Here is a 16,086-nt window from a genome sequence, read left to right as displayed (position 1 = left end):
TTTCTGCCATCTTGATGTTGGTGAATTAAGGGATGTGTATGTGTGTGTGTGTGTGTGTGTGTGTGTGTGTATATATATATAGATATGATATGATATGATATATTTTTTTTTACCAATTGACTCTTTCTTATTAAATTGAATATCTTGGCTCATACTTGGCTAGGTCTAATGACTGAGAATACGTTACTGAGCTTAGGGAGAATCCAGATAAAAATGGAATAAAGATGCACTTCCACATACCTATAAGGAACCAGAGGAAAATGCTTCATTTGTCGATATCGGCCTGTGTAAACATGCTAATGATCATCCAACAAACGATCAAAATGCTCATTCATTGGGTGGCCAGATCTTGTGTATGCTGGCTTGATCAGCAGCAAATAACTTGGCGTAAATGAGGCACGTGCTGCAGACATAATGATGCTGTATGAAGACAGAAAAATCATAATGACTATTGTTTTATTACCATCTACTAAAGCTGGATGTGCGTCCGAGGGGGCACATCCAGCTGAAATGCTTTGCAGTAGAGAGACCCATCGAGTCCCTGCACTTCAAACTCCGGCGGATTGGGGGTCACAGGCCCAGAGCCGGCTGCTGCTTCCTAACGTGTGCCCGCTGCTTAAGACAATACATGTTCACTGCTCCCCACGCCCATAATCCTGCCCACCTCTTTGCTCTGATGCTGACAGGTGGGCGGAATTATGGGAGTGGGAAGCAGCGAATATGCTGGCAGCTGACTCTGGTGTAAGTGGGCGCTCATGGTAGTGACGACATGCACTGTACTGCTTACACACTGAAGTCAGTTGCCAGCATCAGAGGACACCGTGAGAGCCGAGGGAAGGTGAGTATAATTGTTTTACGGTGTATGGCATGATGGGGGGCCATGTAATTCCAGAATATATAATATACTAGCTGTAGTACCCGGGCGTTGCCCAGGATAGTAACTGTGTCTCTCTCCCAGTCTCTGTGTGTCGCTGTCTGTCTGTCTCTGTCTGTGTGTTTCTTTGTCTCTGTTTCTATCTCTGTCTGTATTTGTATCGGTCTGTCTCTCTCGGTCTGTCTCTCTCGGTCTGTCTCTCTCGGTCTCTTTGCCCGTCTGTCTTTTTTTTTTTTTTTTTTTTTTTCCAGGGCTGTCCCTTTGCCCGTCTCTCTTTGATCGTCTGTCTGTCTCTTTCCACGTCTCTCTCTCTCTGTGTCTGTCTGTTTCTATCCGTCTCCTCACCGACATCTCATTTACCTCACACATCAGCTTCTTATACTAACAGTTTATTTTGTTCCTATAGCAACCACTAACAGTTGCTATTAATAGCCAGTAGCTCCCACCTCCATTCAGTTAAATGTAGGCAGGATTTTGGTGAATAACTGTAAAGCGCGGGGTTAAATTTTCCCGTCAACAGTCTGACGTTCCCTGGGTCACATGGGGTGTCTGTGCAAAAGTTTGTGATTGTAAATGCGACGGTGAGGATTCCTTTAGCGGACATGCATGCATACATGCATGCATACATGCATGCATGCATGCATGCATGCATGCATGCATGCATACATGCATACATGCATGCATGCATACATGCATACATGCATGCATACATACATACGTCGCGGGCGGGGAGGAGGGTGTCAGCACACCGCGCTCACCCCTTCTGCTCGGGTCCGGCTGCTCAGTGGTGGCTCGAGCCGTAGGCCGGATCCCGGGGGTTTTCCTCGAGCGGCACTCCTCGCCCGTGAGTGAAAGGGGGGTTGTTTGGGGTGTTGGGATAATGTCCGTGACGCCACCCACGGTTGTGGTGATTGGTAGCACCACCGCTGCTTAATACGGGGATCCCGGGGATGGTGATGTGGAGCAGCCAGGTGTTGTGTTGCCCCTCCGTGGGTAGGGGTTGGTGATCCCGGGGCCCGGTGATGGTTGGTGAGGTGCAGGGCCTGGTGGGCGCAGGGACGCGGGGGCAGCGCTGTGCCTTGCGGCACTGTGGTACTCACTCAGCCTGAGACATGGACACAGTTTGTACGGTAAACCAACGGCTGGTAGGACGGTCCCACGGACGGTTCACGGTGCTGCGGTTCCCTGCAGTTGACGGTGATGGTCACTCTTCCCTGCACCTATGTTAAGTCTATTGGTAGCGATGGATTCCCACCGGTTACCCGCTCCCCGACTACAATCTGGGCCGGAGGAGCTCCACACTTTGCCCGCAGGCGCCGGCCCTGGGAAACTGGTGCCTTGGCGGTGGCGGTGTTTCCCCGTTGTGGTTGGACCTTTGCCGTCAATCAGGACTTGCTTGCTGGGAGATCTACGTCTCCTTCACTAACGGATTTAGCAATTTACAGCGACTCCAAGCCTTGCTGGGATCCGAAAAGCCCCTGCTCTGGTGCTGACTGCCCTTTGTATCCGCTCCAGACCACCGGGCACACAGCCAACGGGGTCCTTCCAGTAACCTCCAGACAGTCCCACTCCAGACCTTCACCGCCGTCTGCTGACCTTGCTGATTCCGTCTGGGCACACAGCCACAGACCAACTTCAGGCTTTCTGTCACTTCTCTTACTTCCCTAGTTGTCCACTCCTCACTCAAGCTCTCCCTGAGCTGAACTTCACTCTTGCCCTGCCTGGGCTAATCTGCCTGGTACTTCCTGCCTCCAGAACTGAGACCTCCTTGGTGGGCGGAGCCAACCGCCTGGCCCACCCCCTGGTGTGAATCATCAGCCTCTGGAGGAAGGCAACGAGGATTTCTGGTTAGCTGTTGTGCCTGCAGGGAATGTGGGGTGCGTGTGTTGTTGTGACCTGTGTCCCCTGGCTTGCCCAGGGCGACACATTCCCCCTTAGCAAAACGCAGACCGTCCGCGGGCTGCCGTCCTACACCGGTTTTATTTTTCTGAAAAAGGGATAACAGGGTTAAACACAACATAAATACATTTTTAATAACTTCTTCCCAAGACGGGAGGCACATTTTACTGTTAACGTTTCAACGGTATACGGTCACGGTTTCCGCTCTCTCCCTCCCAAGTAACCTGGCCCTGATGCTGCCCCTAAAACCCAGGCAGCACCCCTTGACCCACAGTCCAGCACACGGTACCCGAGCGGGATCTGTCCTTCCCTCCAGAGGGTAGCCACCGGTTCCTTTGGTGGCTGGGCCCTGGCCTGCTCTGCTCAGGGCCCTCCCTCCAACCTGCCTCTCCGGAGGCGGCACTGCGGAAACGGTAACGGTACCCAACATATTTACAAGCCACTAACGTTTTGTGGTTGCCCTGCAGAGTTCACGGGCTTGTCCATGGCTAGTTCCCATGCATTTTTAAACTTTAAACGGTCCCCACGGGGACAACGGTGCCGGCTCCAGCCGGTTGCAAATCACACGGTGAATCAGGTGAAAACTCAGATAATCATTTTTCATCATCTTTCAACTTTGGCAAACTTTTTCAAACAAGCAACAACACTCTCTTACATTTGCGGACCCCTTTTACTCATAGAACGGTCTCCCTGTACCTAAGTGGGGGTCTACCTAGGTTGGAACGGGTGGACCTTCGGAGCCCGGTGTCAGTGGTGCTAGATAGTGGGGTAGAGGGAACAATCGGTTCCTCCTCCCTGCTATAGTGTGGAGCAGGCGGAGGTGCAGGGGAGCTGGGTGCAGGTTCATCCCTGGGCACTGGCATTGGTTCTGGCTCACGGTTAACCGCTTCCACTACTTCTTCATCCACGGGTTGTGGGAACAGTATCACTGGAAGGATCACCGCGCCGTTCTGTGTAGGCCAGTTTGCTGGGAAGTCACCCATTACAGTGTGGATTACCTCTGCTGCCTTCTCCACTGGTGGAGGAACCGGTACTTCAGCCTCTGCCTTCAACGCTGGGGGGCATTTTTTTAGATGGTCCCGGGAAACTGTGGCCAGGGTGCTCCCTTGGTCACGACTGATCTGGTAGGTCTTCCCATCTCCCCATTCTGTGGGTTGTATGACGTAAGGGACTTGCTCCCACTGATCATCCAGCTTGTGGGCTTTTCTCTTTCGTTTCAGTACCACATCTCCTGGCTGGAAAGGACCTGCGGGCGCCTTCTGATTGAACCGGTGCTCTTGCTGTTCTCGACTTCGACTGAGGTTTTTCTCCACAAACTCCTGGATTTGCCGGTACTGTGCCCTCCTCCGACTTTCCCACTCTGCCGTTGAAGGGAGTGCCTCCGGGGCCTCCAACCCCATCTCCAGATCCACCGGCAGGCGGCCAGGCCGAGCCCTCATCAGATATGCTGGGGTGCACTTCGTCGAGCTGGACGGGATATTATTGTACATGTCGACCAAGTCGGGCAACTTTTCCGGCCACATGTTCCGTTCTTCCAGCGGCAGCGTCTTGAGGAGTCCCAGGACCAAGTGGTTCATTTTCTCGCACATGCCGTTGGTTTGGGCGTGGTACGGGGTGGTCCGAATCTTCTTGCAGCCGTACAACTGGCAGAATTCGTGAAACACTTCTGCTTCAAAAGCCGGGCCTTGGTCTGTCAGCACCTTCTCGGGGTACCCGTGGGGTCGGCAGAAATAAGCCTGGAACGCTCGAGCAGCGGTTCGACCAGTTAGGTCCTTAACAGGGACGACCACCATAAATCTCGAATAGTGGTCTACCATGGTCAATGCATAGGTGTACCCACTTCGGCTAGGGGTGAGCTTGACATGGTCCAGGGCGACCAGCTCCAGCGGCTGATGGGTAACGATGGGATGTAATGGTGCCCTCTGGCTAGTCTCGTCCTTTCTCCTCAATGTACAAGGACCGCACTCTCGGCACCAGGCTTCCACCGATTCCCGCATCCCACTCCAATAGAACTGCTCCCTCAACAGCATCTCCAGCTTTTTCCACCCGAAGTGGCCAGCACCATCATGGTATGCCTGCAGGACAGTAGCGACCTCAGCTTGAGGGACGATCAACTGGCATATTTTCTCATGGGTTTTTGGGTTGATCAGCTCACGGCACAGCCTTCCTTGGTGTAGGTAGAGCCGTTTTCGTTCTTTCCACAAGCGTTGAGCTTCGGCTGGAGCGCTAGGGTCCATTCCCATGGCGCCCTGTTCCACCAGAGTCTTGACAAGGCGGACAGCCGGCGCTTGGTCCTGGGCGTTATGCCACTCTTGACTGGGCCGCGGGTCCAGATCCACCCTTTGCTGACATACTTGTACCCTCTCAGCAGGCGGCTGGTGAAACGCAGGCAACTCAATCTCCTCGAGGTCGTCATCCTCACACCCCTCTTCTGACAAATGGGGCATCCGGGAGAGTGCATCTGCATTGATGTTGACACGACCAGCTCGGTACTTTATGGTGAAATCATAGTTGGCTAACCGGGCTACCCACCGCTGCTCCAGCGCGCCCAACTTGGCCGTGTTCAGGTGAGTCAGCGGATTGTTGTCCGTGAATGTGGTGAACTTTGCTGCCGCCAAATAGTGCCGGAACCGCTCCGTGATAGCCCACACCAACGCCAGTAGCTCGAGCTTGAAAGAGCTATAGTTCTCAGGGTTCCTTTCGGTCGGCCGGAGTTTTCGGCTGGCGTAGGCAATCACCTTCTACTTTCCATCCTGGACCTGGGAGAGGACCGCTCCTAGCCCCACGTTACTGGCGTGCGTGTGGAGGATGAATGGGCTCCCATAGTCAGGGTACGCCAGGACCTCTTCTCCGGTCAGGGCCGCCTTCAGCTGGCAAAAGGACTCCTCATGCTTGTCCTCCCACGACAGTGGGGCTCTGACGGGTTTACCACCTTTGGTCTGTCCCACGAGGAGATCTTGCATGGGGGCGGCCATCTTCGTGTACCCCTTTATAAAGCGCCGGTAGTACCCCACCAGACCCAGAAACTGCCTTACTTCTCTCACTGTAGTGGGCCTCGGCCAGCTTTGGATGGCAGTGATCTTCTCAGGGTCGGGGGCGACACCATCCGCACTCACCACGTGCCCTAGATATTGCACCCTGGGTTTCAGCAGATGGCATTTTGAGGGCTTCAACTTCATCCCGTACTTGGCAAAGGACGCGAACACCTCGGCCAGGTGTTCCAGATGGGCTTCATACGTCTGGGAATAAACAATCACATCATCCAAATACAGCAGGACGGTCTCGAAGTTTAAATGCCCCAGACAGCACTCCATCAGCCGTTGGAAGGTCCCGGGGGCATTGCACAGCCCAAACGGCATGCTATTGAATTCGCAGAGCCCCATCGGGGTGGTGAAGGCGGTCTTCTCCCGGTCCTCTGGGGCCACGGCCACTTGCCAGTATCCGCTGGTGAGGTCAAGGGTCGAGAAGTAGTTTGCAGTTCTTAGTGCAGCCAAAGATTCTTCAATACGAGGCAATGGATAGGCATCTTTATGGGTTATCTGGTTGATCTTCCGGTAGTCCACACACATCCGCATGGTACCATCCTTCTTCTTGACCAGTACCAACGGAGCGGCCCAGGGACTACAACTGTCCCGAATAACCCCTGCCTCCTTCATATTCTTCAACATATCTTTGGCACACTGGTAATGTGCAGGGGGAATAGGTCTATACCTCTCTTTGATAGGGGGATGTTCACCCGTGGGAATGTGGTGTTGGACCCCCTTGATCTGCCCAAAGTCTAGGGGGTGCTTACTGACAACCTGTTCGTACTCCTGCACCACCCTGTGTACCCCCGCCCTGTGATGTGTAGGGGTATCATCAGTGCCCACATGTAGCTGTTGGTGCCACTCCTTGGTGTCCCCCTGGTGTGGGGAAGTGCTGGTGGTAGGTGGGAGTGTGGATGGACTGGCTTCCTGGATAGTGTGAGGGTCCAGGGTGAGCAGCTTGGCAATGGTGGCATACCGGGGGAGCCTGACTTCTTCCTCCCCACAGTTCAACACTCTCACAGGCACTCTCCCTTTCTTCACGTCTACCACCCCTCGGGCGGCTACTACAGTGGGCCAGTGCTCGGAAGGCATGGGCTCCATCATCGCAGGGTAGTCACGCCCCTGAGGCCCTACTGCTGCCCTACACCAGATCATCATCTCACTCCTAGGGGGCACAGTCAATGGAGCAACATCCATCACTCGCACTCCACCAATCTCCCCTCCGGTTGAGCTTACATGCTGGCGGTACATCAGGGCGCGGATCTCACGCTGCACAGCCCTCTGCCGGCTCCCCGCCGCCGTGGCGGCTAGCTGTTGCAATAGGTTCAACACATCAGCCATGCAGTGTTCCATCACATTGGTTCCCAGCACTATTTTCGGGTTATGATCACTAGGCTCATTCATGATCACAATCATACCCTGGTGTTGCAGTTCAGCCTGCCCCACTGTCATAGCCACCTGTTTATACCCCACCTGGGTCAATGGAAGTCCATTAGCGGCAATCAAATTTATACTATTGTCTGGAGGCGCCAGCTCGTCTGTGGCCCAATATCGCTGATACAACGTGTACGGTATGGTAGTTACCTGTGATCCAGTGTCCAAGAGAGCCATCACGGGTATGCCGTCCACAGCCACGGGGATGATGGGGCGGGCCCCGACATATCGGTCTCGCCAGTCCGGGGGGCCACGGTGTTCTACTCCTGAGGATTGGCCCGGGGCCCCAGGGGTTGCTCGTTTAACGGGCACTGTCGGTAATAATGGCCCGGCTTACGGCACTTGTAGCAGATTGGAGGTCTGCTCCGCGGGTTGTTAGCGCTTCTCCGCTGCATCCAGGGAACATCTTCGGGACTGTCAGCAAGCTGTATCTGTGCTGGAGGCTGGGATCTGGTCAGAGGTTGTAGCGCAGCAAGGATCTTGGCAAGGTCTCCGTCCAGGCGACGGACCTGGGCTGCCAGTTCTTCCACTGTGCTGCTCGAGGCTGCAGGTATTAAGGAGGTTGGTTTGGCTGGGGCCGCCACAACGGGAGCTGTCTCAACGGGCCACGGGACGGGTTCCAGAGCTTCAGCAGCTGGGGGCTGTAGTGCTTTGATAGCCCGCTCCTTTAACACAGCAAAGTCCACATCAGGGTGTTCCAGGGCCCACAGCCGGAGTTGTTTACGATCCTCAGGGGACCTCATCCCCTGCGCAAATTGCTCCACTAACATCTTGTTGCTATCCGCCTCATTAATAGAGTTCACCCGCTTCAGCGTGCGGAGGGCGGTCTGCAGACGTAGAGCGTAGTCCCGAATGCTATCCCCAGCTCGTTGCCGGCACTGGTAAAACTGCATCCTCAGCTCAGCTTCAGTCCGGGTCTCGAAGGCAGTCTGTAGCTTCTCGAAGATGGTGGCTACAGAGAGCCGGTCCCCCTCGGCCCAGGTCTCCGCTTCCTGCTCCGCCGCACCGGTTAACTGGCCTAGCACTATCGCTGCACGTTGCTTATCAGTCAGGGGGTACAGCTCTAGCAACGGGTTAAGCTTTTTCCGGAAGGCCTGTAAGGCATCCGGTTTCCCGTCATACTGCGGTAGCCAGGCAGCTCCGGGTGCATAGGGCAAGGAAAACGGCATGACCTGAGCAAGCGCGGGGGCCGCGGCACCTCCCGCCGGTACGGCCGGGACCTGGGCAGGCCCATTCCCATCCGCGGGTGCCGCTGCGGCTGCGACCACCGCTCCTCCAGCGGCTCCGTCGGGCGCAGACATCTTGTTTCCGTCCCCCTTAGCTCTTTCCGGCCCCTCCTCTCTCGGGGTGGGGTTTTGGCCTTCGCGCCTCTACTGCTCGAGAAGACGCTCGAGCGGGAACTTTTCGCGCCAAAGATGGCGGCTTCTGAAATTTTTCTGCCGGATACCTCCGGCGGTAACAAGGCGCACCTCTACCAGATGGCAGAGCGGTAAGATCCTGTTCGTGACGCCAAGTTGTCGCGGGCGGGGAGGAGGGTGTCAGCACACCGCGCTTACCCCTTCTGCTCGGGTCCGGCTGCTCAGTGGTGGCTCGAGCCGTAGGCCGGATCCCAGGGTTTTTCCTCGAGCGGCACTCCTCGCCCGTGAGTGAAAGGGGGGTTGTTTGGGGTGTTGGGATAATGTCCGTGACGCCACCCACGGTTGTGGTGATTGGTAGCACCACCGCTGCTTAATACGGGGATCCCGGGGATGGTGATGTGGAGCAGCCAGGTGTTGTGTTGCCCCTCCGTGGGTAGGGGTTGGTGATCCCGGGGCCCGGTGATGGTTGGTGAGGTGCAGGGCCTGGTGGGCGCAGGGACGCGGGGGCAGTGCTGTGCCTTGCGGCACTGTGGTACTCACTCAGCCTGAGACATGGACACAGTTTGTACGGTAAACCAACGGCTGGTAGGACGGTCCCACGGACGGTTCACGGTGCTGCGGTTCCCTGCAGTTGACGGTGATGGTCACTCTTCCCTGCACCTATGTTAAGTCTATTGGTAGCGATGGATTCCCACCGGTTACCCGCTCCCCGACTACAATCTGGGCCGGAGGAGCTCCACACTTTGCCCGCAGGCGCCGGCCCTGGGAAACTGGTGCCTTGGCGGTGGCGGTGTTTCCCCGTTGTGGTTGGACCTTTGCCGTCAATCAGGACTTGCTTGCTGGGAGATCTACGTCTCCTTCACTAACGGATTTAGCAATTTACAGCGACTCCAAGCCTTGCTGGGATCCGAAAAGCCCCTGCTCTGGTGCTGACTGCCCTTTGTATCCGCTCCAGACCACCGGGCACACAGCCAACGGGGTCCTTCCAGTAACCTCCAGACAGTCCCACTCCAGACCTTCACCGCCGTCTGCTGACCTTGCTGATTCCGTCTGGGCACACAGCCACAGACCAACTTCAGGCTTTCTGTCACTTCTCTTACTTCCCTAGTTGTCCACTCCTCACTCAAGCTCTCCCTGAGCTGAACTTCACTCTTGCCCTGCCTGGGCTAATCTGCCTGGTACTTCCTGCCTCCAGAACTGAGACCTCCTTGGTGGGCGGAGCCAACCGCCTGGCCCACCCCCTGGTGTGAATCATCAGCCTCTGGAGGAAGGCAACAAGGATTTCTGGTTAGCTGTTGTGCCTGCAGGGAATGTGGGGTGCGTGTGTTGTTGTGACCTGTGTCCCCTGGCTTGCCCAGGGCGACATACATACATACATACATGCATGCATACATACATGCATGCATGCATACATACATACATACATACATACATACATACATACATACATACATACATACATACATACATACATACATACATACATACATACATACATACATACATACACTGAGCTTTATATATTAGATATGCATGCACCTGGCTTTCCCATATTCTAAGTCTTTTTTCCTCAGCTTTCCCATGCTTTGTTATAAATCTTTCCCTCAAACACCCAGCTTTCCCATGCTTGATAGACGACAAAGATACAAACCTGGGATGGGAAAGCTGGTTGCTGAGGTAAAGAGGCTCTTTCTCTCACCACTCAGCTTTCCCATGGTCTGATATCATGGGAAAGTTGGGTGCTGAGCAAAATATGCAGAGCATTGGAAAGCCGGGTGCGAAGGGAAAGATGTATAGCAGAGCATGGGAAAGAGGTGCTGAGGACAAGATGGATAGCAAAACATAGGAAAGCTGGGGGTGGCCAGGTCCAAATTTTGCACCTGGGCCCATTGAACTCTAGTTACACCTCCTATAGGCCTAACCATACAAATTACATAGCAATCGGTTGAACAGGATCTACTCCCACCCCCACTAAGGCACACATGAATGGCTGAGCATATCTATAATTTCAGTGGGAAGAAGGGAGCAAGTAGATGCTAGACTCCTCCTATGGCGTTTTATTTTAAAAGAACAAAAAGATCAAACAATTAGAATTAGCAACCTGATCCTTATCTCTTCCTACGTCTGCTATTATGTAGTGACGCCCTCACACACACACATTATATGGTTGGCCAGTCCCAATGAAAGCCACAAAAAATGGTAATATGCTTATTTACTAATGGTGTAAAAAAAACTCTTTACTCATATAGGAGGTAGACTATGGGCTGATTTGATGTGTGATTCAGTGCAAAATCCATACCAGAACCTGTCGTAACTTTTTAATGTATGAACATTAGTTTTTTAGGATTCTCCCATTCCACGTGTCATTCCGAGTACTGTTTGTATCTTTTTATTACCTACTTAGACAGAGCAGTCTGTCTAACGAGCGATGTATGTATGTATGTATGTATGTATGTATGAATGAATGTACTGGGTACTTTTCTGTTTTAATATTCTATTATTGTTTTTCCTTTTACGTTTTTTTTTTTTTTTTTTTTTTTTTTTTTATTAATTTTTAGTTTATGCTTTGTGTTCTAGAGTCAGTTTCTCCAAAGAGAAGGCCTCACAGATCTGGTAAGTTTCCCACCTAGTGTTTTGTTATCTTCTAGTATATTTACCATTATAAGAGCTTGAAAGTGAATTTGTCACCAGGTTTTTGCTACCTCATCTGAAAGCAGCATAATATAGGACAAGAGACCCTGATTCTAGTGATGTCACTTACTTTACTGGTTTGATTAAAAGCAGTGTTTTATCTGCTTCAGCTCTACCAGTTTCTAGAATTCTGAGCTTTGTATAACCCCATACTCTCCTCCTAATTGGCAGCTTTCTGCCTCTGTGTAGCACCCCACGGGACAGGTAGTTATCCTACTTGTTGCCGGGACATTTCTGGTCGAGTCAGGCGATGTCATGGGTGGCCTTGCCTGGTTCAGTTTTCCCGAGGTGTACAGTAAATGGTGGGGGAAGTAGGGTATTTGGAAAAGTTTGTTGTGACGCCGCCTGTAGATTGCGGCCAGGAGTAGCCGCCGCTGCAGGATTACTCACCGGGACAGGTGTTACGGCAGCCAGGATGGTGTCGCTCCCCACAGGCGGAGTGGGCCCCGGGTGAATGATGAGGGTTATTATGGCTGTTGGCGCCTAAGTGCTGGGCGCCGGTAAGGACTAGCCAACAAGTTCTCTACGGGTTCAGGGTGTAGTTTACTCACTTCAGCTGCCAGCCCAGTCACACTGGTCACTGCCGTGATGGGCTCCGGTCAATCCCAGATCCGGTAAGGGTCCACCACCGGTGTTTTGAGAGAGGAATGAGTCTTAATTTCTAGGGTGTCCCCATTCGCAGTTGGGTACCCTGGCTGAGCTCCCGCTCCAAGCCCCAGGCCTAGTAAATTCTAAGTTTTCCAGAGATGTACAGTGCTATGCAGAAGTTTGAGCACCACTGGTCAAAATTGCTGTTATTGTGAACAGTTAATCAAGTTGAAAATGAAATGATCTCTAAAAGGCATAAAGTTAAAGATGACACATTTCCTTTATATTTTAGGTAAAAGATGAAAATATTTTTTTTTTGTTCTTAACATTTTAAAAACCTACAAAAATGAAAATGGGCCAATGCAAAAGTTTGAACACCCTTGGAGATTTGTGTGCTCAGATAACTTTTGACTATCATTTCAGACCTTAATTAGCCTGTTAGGTTTGTGGCTTGTTCATTATCATAGTTAGGAAAGGGCAGGTGATGCAAATTTCACAGCTTTATAAAAACCCAGCTTCCTCTAACCTTGTGCAAATAAAACAGCCATGGGTTTTTTAAAGCAGCTGCCTAGCACTCTGAAAATCAAAATGGTGAAGGCCCACAAAGCAGAAGAAAGCTAGAAGAAAATGGCAAAGCGTTTTCAAGTTGCCCTTTCCTCAGTTTGAAAAGTAATTCAGAAGTAGAGATGAGCGAACCGGTCCCGGTTCGGCTCGAGGCGGTTCGCCGAACGGGGGGTCTGGCTCGAGTTCGGCTCGTCGAACGTTCGACGAACCGAACTCGAGCCCATAGGAAACAATGGCAGGCAATCACAAACACAGTAAAACACCTAGAAAACACCCTGAAAGGTGTCCAAAAGGTGACAAACAACTCACAACATAACACAAACACATGGGAAAGTGACAAGGACATATACTCATGTGAAAACAAAACAGCTGGACAAGGAAAAAGAGGGAGACACACAGATATATGAGTATATGCAAAGAAACATCGATTCCATTATTGTGCAACTTGAGCCCTGCTCATTTTAGGCTTCCAATCTGGATAAATTGCCTGAGCTCGCCACGTACGCCTTGAGGATCTTGTCGTGTCCTGCAGCCAGCGTTCTCTCGGAACCTGTCTTCAGTGCTGCTGGGGGTCTGCTGGCAGATAAGCACACGTGTCTGTCCACTGACAATGTGGACCTGGCTCTCAGAGGACTTTTCTTCCCCTGGGTCAGCCAGGGGAGGCGAAAGGCACGCGTATTTTTGAGAGTGCTTCATGCAAAGCATCTTTTTCTTTGTCAAAAGGGGGGCTCAACCGATGCCAGTCAAGTGGGGTGTGTGTGGCCCAGTTAGTGGCAACGAGGGAGACTGTGGTTGGAGTCCCCTCGCTGTGTCTCTAAAAGAACCAAGATGAACAAGTCATGGCTCTCAGAGGACTTTTCTTCCCCTGGGTCAGCCAGGGGACGGGAAAGGCACGCGTATTTTTGAGAGTGCTTCATGCAAAGCATCTTTTTCTTTTTCAAAAGGGGGCTCAACCGATGCCAGTCAAGTGGGGTGTGTGTGGCCCAGTTAGTGGCAACGAGGGAGACTGTGGTTGGAGTCCCCTCGCTGTGTTTTACATGCTTTTAGAAGGGCATGAAATGGCTTGGAGGTTGACTTTCATCATATGCAAACTGTTGGCTACCAAAATGCTGCCTTTCCAACAACTGTGGTTATAGGCAATGAGGAACATACTGATGAAGATGAGACGCAGATACCCGATTGGGATGACAACTTAAATATTCGGTCAGGGCAAGAAGAAACTCGGTCTGAGGGGTAGGGGAGTGCAAACACAACAATTGATGATTAAGTTCTAGATCACACCTACTGTCAACCCACAGTCAGACACTCGAGGAGGTCAACAGAGGCGGTGGAGGAGGATGCAACCGACGTCGAAGTAACCTGGCGCCTTCCTGGACACAGTCGGAGCACTGGTAGCACGTCTACAACTGCATCCTCAGCCACCACTCTGCCTCTGAGCATTATTCGGGGTGGATCAACAGGTCGCATGGCCTCTAAGCCTTGCCTAGCCAGGTCCTTTTTTGACATAGAAAAAGATCGCCCAAATTATGTGATCTGTAAAATTTGTCATGGTTCTCTTAGTAGAGGTCAAAACCTCAGCAGTTTGACAACTTCTTCCATGAATCGTCACATGAATAAATATCATATGGCCCGATGGGAAGCTCACCGTGCTGCAATGCGGCCTAGCGGAGCGAACCATCCACCGCCTGCCCCTTCCAGTGCATCCGCGCGCTCGTCATCTTCTAGGACTGTGGGGACAGCTGTCACACCTGTTTTTCCACCCACAACTTCCACCACTGTAACCGCAACAGGCAGTTTGCTTGGTAGGTCGTCAGTTGGTTTGGAAGGGGAAACAAGTGAGTGTGTACAGCTCTCTCAGACATCGATAGCACCAACTTTGGATGAAGGCAACATCATGTCTCCGCCTGCACTTTCCTCACAAAGCTGCATTTTTCCAGGGACACCCGACTCAACACCGTCTACACACAGCAGCCAGATCTCTGTCCCTCAGATGTGGTCAAATAAAAGGCCACTTCCTGCGACCCATGACAAAGCGAAGAGGTTGACTCTATCCCTCTGTAAGCTGTTGACTACAGAAATGCTGCCTTTCCGCCTAGTGGACACACAGGATTTTAGAGACCTTATGTCTGTCGCTGTGCCCCAGTACCAGATGCCTAGTCGCCACTACTTCTCTAAGAAAGGTGTGCCCGCGCTACACCAGCATGTCGCACACAACATCACCGCTTCCTTGAGAAACTCTGTGTGTGAACGGGTGCATTTCACCACCGATACTTGGACCAGTAAGCATGGACAGGGACGTTACATGTCGCTGACTGGCCACTGGGTAACTATGGTGATAGATGGTGAAGGGTCTGCTGCACAAGTCTTGCCGTCCCCACGACTTGTGTGTCAATCCTCTGTCTGTCCAAGTTCCGCCACTGCTTCTGCATCCTCCACCTCATCTGGGTCCTCCACCTCCGCCCCAAGCCTGCCTGGTCAGGCCACCAGCGTTCTCACTGCGCAGAAGGAATCACGCACCCCTCATTACTATGCTGGTAGCAGAGCGCAACGGCATCAGGCGGTCTTTAGCTTGACATGTCTTTGAAATAGGAGTCACACAGCGACTGAGTTGTGGGCAGCTCTGGAGACTGATTTTGATAAATGGTTGTCTCCACTCAACCTGCAGCCTGGTAAGGCCGTGTGCGACAATGCTGCAAACCTGGGTGCGGCCCTTCGCCTGGGCAAGGTGACACACGTGCCTTGTATGGCTCACGTGTTTAACCTTGTTGTCCAGCAATTTTTAACACACTATCCCGGCCTAGATGGCCTTCTGACCAGGGCACGGAAACTGTCTGCAGTGCTCACTTCCGCCGTTCAACCGCCGCACCTGAGCGACTTGCATCGCTCCAGAAGTCTTTCGGCCTGCCGGTTCATCGCCTGAAATGCGATGTGGCGACACGCTGGAATTCAACTCTCCACATGTTACAGCGACTGTGGCAGCACCGGCGAGCCCTGGTGCAATACGTCATGATGTATAGCCTGGGCCAACGAGATGCAGAAGTGGGGCAGATCACCCTGATGGAGTGATCTCAGATCAAGGACCTATGCACCCTTCTGCACAGTTTCGACATGGCGACGAATATGTTTAGCGCTGACAATGCCATTATCAGCATGACGATTACAGTCATTTACATGCTGGAGCACACGCTAAACACTATTCGTAGTCAGGGGGTGGGACAACAGGAAGGGGAGGAACTACAGGAGGATTCATATGCGCAAGACACAACAACATCACCAAGGTCCAGACGTTCATCATCACCAACGCGGCAGGCATGGGACCATGGGGGACAGGGATCAACAAGGGCGCATGGTAGCAGGTGAGATGTTGAGGAAGGTGCAGGAGGACATGAAGATATGGAGGACGAACTGTCCATGGACATGGAAGACTCAGCAGATGAGGGGGACCTTGGTCAAATTTCAGTTGAAAGAGGTTGGGGGGAGATGACAGAGGAAGAAAGAACGGTTAGCACCTCTATGCCACAAACACAGCGTGGACTTGGTGCGCATGGCTGCGCAAGACACATGAGTGCCTTCTTGTTGCACTACCTCCAACATGACCCTCGTATTGTCAAAATTAGAAGTGATGATGACTACTGGCTTGCCACACTATTAG

The 16,086-nt window shown here is 52.4% G+C and overlaps 1 protein-coding gene across 2 annotated transcripts in view; it reads left to right on the top strand.

The window, feature by feature from the left end:
* LOC142311667 (myosin light chain kinase, smooth muscle-like) overlaps positions 1–16,086 on the top strand; it is a 142,986-nt gene that overhangs the window by 74,317 nt on the left and 52,583 nt on the right. For both annotated transcript variants that reach the window (XM_075350262.1, XM_075350261.1), the window contains exon 6: positions 11,169–11,204. In XM_075350262.1, the coding sequence (XP_075206377.1) occupies positions 11,169–11,204 (36 nt within the window). The remainder of the gene's footprint in view (positions 1–11,168; positions 11,205–16,086) is intronic.

This window comes from Anomaloglossus baeobatrachus, chromosome 5 (assembly GCF_048569485.1).
Source record: "Anomaloglossus baeobatrachus isolate aAnoBae1 chromosome 5, aAnoBae1.hap1, whole genome shotgun sequence".
NCBI classification, from domain to species: Eukaryota; Metazoa; Chordata; class Amphibia; order Anura; family Aromobatidae; genus Anomaloglossus; species Anomaloglossus baeobatrachus.
The sequence above is the reverse complement of the archived record's forward strand: the minus strand, read 5'-3'. Positions and strand labels throughout refer to the sequence as shown.